The sequence below is a fragment of the Cavia porcellus genome, unplaced genomic scaffold, assembly GCF_034190915.1.
Source record: "Cavia porcellus strain 051 isolate PalLab524CR breed Dunkin Hartley unplaced genomic scaffold, mCavPor4.1 scaffold_3, whole genome shotgun sequence".
NCBI lineage: Eukaryota > Metazoa > Chordata > Mammalia > Rodentia > Caviidae > Cavia > Cavia porcellus.
In genome coordinates, this window is record NW_026947486.1 from 87,719,517 (window position 1) to 87,725,797 (window position 6,281).

At 37.1% G+C, this 6,281-nt stretch overlaps 1 protein-coding gene across 1 annotated transcript; it reads right to left on the reverse strand.

Moving 5' to 3' along the window:
- Positions 1 to 1,094: 1,094 nt before the first annotated feature.
- LOC100722608 (periphilin-1-like) lies at positions 1,095 to 2,159 on the reverse strand. Its single transcript, XM_063245578.1, has one exon. The coding sequence runs from the start codon at positions 2,157 to 2,159 to the stop codon at positions 1,095 to 1,097; it is 1,065 nt and encodes a 354-aa protein (XP_063101648.1).
- Positions 2,160 to 6,281: the final 4,122 nt, after the last annotated feature.

Below are 6,281 nucleotides of genomic sequence, written 5' to 3' on the forward strand. Positions count from 1 at the left end.
ACCACCAAACAAACCCTACAAAGCATATGAAGGATATTCTAGAGAGAGATCAGAAAGGCCACGGTTCCACGAACAGTGGCAGAGGGGTACCACCAAGCAGAGAGAACAACTGAATGGAGGGTGAAAGTTGGAAGCCAATGGCAGGAAAATAGCATGGCAGAGATGTGCCAGTGCCTGTTGGTCATAAGCATTACTGTACATAGCCTTAATTCACCAGTAAAAGAAACACAGGCAAAGAGCATCAGGAGACAGGATCCATCAATGTGCTTTATACAAAAACCATATTAACTTGAAAGTAGTTTCACAGACATAATGTCAAGGGAAAAAGAACAATCCTCTATGTGACAGGGAACCAGAGAAAAGTGGGAGTAGTTTTCACTTTGGCTGCATAATTGACAAGAAAGACATGGTATTTTTATTTATTTTATTTTATTTATCAGGGTACTTAAAAGTTTTAGCAATATTTTAATAGAAAGAACATACTGACTTCATTTACTAAGTAAAAGGTTTTCTTCTGGTATAATTCAGGGATTTTAAGTTTTGTGTTAACACTGAATGAGAATTATTCTCAAAAGAAATATCCTCTAAGATATTAAAGCATCCACATTATTGTGAGAAATTTTTAGCATATCAAAACTCATGAATCTTAAGACAAGCAAGTACAATGTTAATAAAAATCACAAATCAGACTTCCAATATTCCCACATGGCATCACTCACTATGAAATGTAAAAACAATGCCAATGTTCAGGTGCAATGATTTCTAACCTGGAAATTACACTAATGTGTTCAAATGAATCACACACTTGTGAGATTATGCAACATGCAAAAGTATAGAAAACTGCCCTCCAGGACTGCTTCTTCAAAGTGTAAAAAATTAACTGACCATCATTATGGGAGTGGAAGAGGTATATACATTAGTGGATATAACATGTGGATAAAAACCAGTCAAATACTGTAAACAGACTGTGTTAGATCTTTATTTGATACGGGAAACTCATAAATATTTCTCTTTATTACAAACAGTCCATACATTAAGGATTTTAAAATTGCAACAATAAAATGGATTTTCCTTCTGCCTGACCACTACAGCCCCTAAGAAGACTTTCCAATATCTTGAGAAGCATGATACTCTGCAATAAAGTCTTTCAGATCTTTAAGAAGCTTGTCACCTATTTCTCGTAAATTTTGACTCAGTGCAAATTGTATAGGCCTTTCTAGTGAAGGATCCTTTTCAATCAACTTTCTCACCACCATCCCAAAAGTTTCACTGTATTGTTGGTAAACGTCTTCAACCTCTTTGACTTTTGAGTCTATTGATTTAAAGGAACTGCCGAGCTGACTATCTTGAGATACTTCTGCATCTGCTGGTGGTGGGACTGGATGCTTCCTGAATAATGGTCTTGTAAGTTCCTCCTCAAATTCAGAGATGCCGCTTTCCTGTGATGCCTCAGAGGTTTGGGCAGCCCACGCCCTTACAGCTTCACAAAGCTCCTTTTCAGTTATCCTGCTGGATTTATCTTCTAACACCTTTGATGAAGTAGCTGGTTCGGAATTTCGGAGAGAAATGTATCTTGATGTGTCCAACATCACGGCCCTTCTTTTCTCACTTCTGTGCTGAGGCTGTTCAAAAGAGTAATTTTCTCCTTGGAATGGAGTGGCCCTCCTGCTGCTGAATGGAAAAGCTTCTTGGCCTGAGAGTGACTCTCCAAAAAATGTAGGATCCTTTGTATGAGGAGACTGCTCTTTGGTATGCTTGGAAGAGTAGAAACTTTGTCTTGTCCAGCTCTCTCTCTCGTCCCTGTTATAACTCTGGGGGCTTGCAGAAGGATTGTATCTTGACCATTGATTGCCAGCTTCATCTCCTTTCTGAGGTGGAACACTTCTTTGAACAGGAGCAGATGTTCGGCCCTTGTCATATTCTTGGTGACCGGCAAAACGGTAATATTTATTGTAGCTTCCTTCACCAGGACTGTCTAGCAGTCGTGCTTTCTCCCCACACAGCGGTGGTGTCTTTCGTAGTGGTCGTTCGCTTCCCAACTGTGGTGGCTGCCTTGGCACATTGTTAAATATGCTAAGGTAGCGATCATTGGGAAGATTCTGATGTGGTCCTCGTTTTCCGGGAAGTCTTTTGTTGTCATGTGGTCCGTTAGACCCCATGTCATGTCTTCTGACAGCCATGAAACATCGTACAAACGCCAGGGCCCTCTGGCTCTGTGGCCTCGGCCTCCGCCTCCTGCACTCTCTGAGGAGGCACTTCCGGGGACCTTGGTGATGTCAGCCTTTAATGGCTTGCATTCTGTCTTTATTACGACTTCCTAGAATTTTGACTACGAAGTTTCATGACGTTCCTTTCTGACCATATTTATTTGGGTCCTAAATACCTCATTCACTTGAGTGTTCAGTTCCGTCTCTAGATTTGGAATATTGTCTGCAATGACTTTTTCTAATAGATTTTTTATAAATTTAGTTTCCTTTCCCAATAGTTTCTTGACACAAGAGTTAATTGGTTTGATATTTTAGCTTCATTCAGCATTCTAATCCACCGTTCTTGGATTTTTGTTTTTAGAGTATCCCTGAATAAGTGATCTAATATAGTCATAATTGGTGTACAAGTGCTTTTAAACTTAGTGCATTTGGTACTTGACACTTTTGGATGCAAAGTTGATTGTCTTATCCATCATTTGTGCAGTACTTGGCACATAAGCTAGGACTTATTGGTGTTGAATTTACTACCCCATTTCAGCCAAAACTGTTTGTGTGTGTGTGTGTGTGTGTGTGTGTGTGTGTGTGTGTGTGTGTGTGCTTTCCAAAAAGCAACTATTGGTGAGTACCAACGTATCAATGACACAATTATTTTCTTCAGATGATGATGCTTTCTCCATCATTGGTATTATCAACAGGTGCAGCTTTCCAATATGTTTTGCATTCCCAAGATTTCTGCTGGATTCCTTTACATAAACACTATTATTTGGGTCCTAATATGAAACTCAGGGCTTTCACACTGAACTTCATCCTCACCCTTGTATAATAGTTTTTTTTTTTAATTTTTATCCTTATTATTTTTTAAATTGTGTCTTTGTCAGTCAGTGTGCTTCCAAGGCTGGGTTTGAACTTGCATCTGCCTTCCTCAGCCTCCTGGAACCTGGATTAGAGGCTTGATCCGCCTCACTTGGCTAGAATCTGTAGCTCTTATTTTGTCTGTTTATTTGTTTTGAACTTTAATTCACTTATGTAGCCCAGGCTTGCCTTGAATACATGGCAGTTCTCATGTCTCAGTTCCGCAAGTGCTGAGATCAGACACGTGTGCCACCTGCCAAGCTGTATCTGTAGTTCTTTACTAAAGTGGTCATTAATATTCCTTGTCATTGTCTTTAATTCAGTTGTTGTGTGTTCTTTAGTCTCACTGATAATCTTACTAATGAAATCATTTATCTGCGCATATTCTCTTTGAGCTCATGGAGTATCTTGATAAGTTTTTTTTATATATATATATTTTCTCTGATCTCTTCAAACATTTGGCTTTTAAGGTCTTTGCCTGAGATTTCCCTGCACTGTGGTGCCCATGATATGATCTCTTGGACATTAATCAATATTTGAGGCATCATTTTTCTTTGTTTTCTCAGGAATCTTGTATTTGGTTAAATGCTGCCTGTCAGTAGGGTTTGTAAGCTCTGCCACTATAGTAGAGATCTCTTTATTAAATGCATTTCTCCCTGTGATGTGGCTTTAGCTTTGGGTGAGATGTAGTGCACAGACACCTACATAGTTTGTTTAAACAATAATGATTGTTTACTAGCACTGAATTGCAAGGAGAGAACACCTTCCAGCAATACTGTCATCCAGAGAATCAATCATATCTTGATATATAGTTTTGAGGTGCTGGAGTGCTAAACTTGTTTAGCAAGTTTTATATCCTTTCACTAACCCAGGAATACAAAGATTTAGTTAAGGAAGAGAACATTCTGGGAGATAAGAGAAGATAACAGAGAAAAACACATTTTTAAAAAGAAAGAAGAAAAGTTGAGAGAAACAGAGGAAGACTAAATAGTAACAAAGTGAATGAGAGAGGAGGAAGTAGTTTTTGATGATACTATTTTTATATCTGGAAAGATCAAGAGAATTTGGAAAGATATGTGTGGTGGTAGAGGAAAGGCGAGGGATTTATGAGTTGAAATCAGGAAAGTCTTCATTGTGATCATATCTAGTTTATAAACCAGCAGAAACTCTATGTTAGAAGACTAAAACAATGACTTTTGATGATGCAAAATCTGTTGGTCAATGTATAGAAACAAGATTGATCATTACCATTCATATGCAGTTGCTCACGAACATATACAACTAAAATATAAAAGTAGGAAAAATTAAATTGTAGTTTTTATAATACCATTCACTTACAAGAAAAGTAAAGAAAGGTGGGGAGAATTATTAGTGTTTGAGAGGCTAACAGAGAAAAGGGTTGGGTGAGAGGTTTTAAATTTACTGTGGAAGACATACTGGGATATTTACTCCAATCAATACCATAATGGAAACACTAATTTTAGAAACCTTATGAAGGCAGCCCTGGTGAAGGGAAAACCTGCAGTGAAATGGTAACATGCTGTGGCATTTAGATAATAGGTTATGTATATAAGAAAGGAATACATAGAAAGGGATAGGAAAAGACAAGTAATAAAAAATAGGATGGAAGAGCCGAAAGATAAGATGTGAGGGCAAAATAACATAGATAAGGGAAGAATTTGTATATGGGAGTGAGAGATGAAATGGAAGACTGTATTCAACTATTGCACGAATGGTCAAGTAAGTTTAAATAATATTCAGAAACAACATTTGAAGTGAGCATATGGAAATTACTTACCTGGAGTGCTTTATACAAAACCTCAGAAAAGGTATAAACATTGCTATAATTATGAGACGTATACAATGCTTATAGTCAAAGAAATTGAACAACTGAAAATACACACACACACACACACACACACACACACACACATATATATATATATACACAAAAATCCTCTCACAAAGCAATCGTAGAAGGGCTGTTTTCAGGAGCTGGAAGTGTTCTCAGAATGTGAAGTTGCCAGTGTTCTTCCCTCTTACAAATATCAACTTCAGCAAATACCGTTTCCCCATCTGTGATTTTGCCACAGCTCTGGTATTTGATCCATTCAGTTCACCTGTATCAGCTTCTCATGCTCTTCATTTGCAGTTGAGTCTCAGCTCCACTCAGGGTTTTTTGGACAGCAAATTCAGTGGTCCTTGTGGTCAAGCAGGAAAACTCACTTATTTAGCTTTGAACTCAATTATGTAGCCCAGGTTGGCCTTGAACTCACTTTTTTTTTTATTTAAGAGGAAAAAGAGAAAAACACAATACAAACCAAAGCGGCATAAGGGTACACGCAATACAGAACTACAAAACAAAACAAAACAAAACAAAACAAAACAAAACAAAACAAAAAAACATAACAGTAAGAAATCACCTGCTAGTAGATTACACACTATCTTCTTGAAAATAGTTCCTCAAATCACAGTATCAAAGAACACAAGGTGGACATTCAAACAGGGAGACTGCAAACAGCTGTGTTCAATGTTCCAAAAACATTGATAAAGTCAGCTATTTAACACCCCCAAACACACTTGCTGTTATATCCGTTAGAGCTCTTTTTCTTTTTTTTTCCCTCTCTTTTTTACAACAAAATTTACACATCTTGGATTTTATTACACCTTAGTGCTTATTACTTTGGGGGGGGGGAGAATACAGTCAAATATGGCAAAACAAAGTTGTCAGTCAATACCAAGGATAGACATAGCACATGGTGTAGAACAGAGTACAAGTTTATCAACAATGGTTATCAACGTTGTCCCTTGTTTCCTTAAAAAGAATTGTCTATCTCATTAGATATTATAAAGTTGGACAAAACAGTAGATAATAAGACCAATAAAACTTAGGCATTGTAAACATTACAGGACTTCCAAAGAAGACAATAGTCAAACCAGAATGGGTATCTTAGTGAATCTTATTGTCTTCAAAGTAGTTGCCTATGTCTTCAAACTTGATACTATCATATAGAATGGAACAGAGTCTAATCAGTCAAAACAAGATCGTGGGAGTACTACAGGACTTCAAAACAAGTTAATAGGAAATCAAAAAGAGTTACTATTTATATATCCTAATTTTTTTTGAATTTTTTCTTTAATTAAGACAAACATAAGAAATGACTAAATAATTTTTTTTGAAACAATAAGGGGGAGATTGAGATAAAACAGGACATAACAATA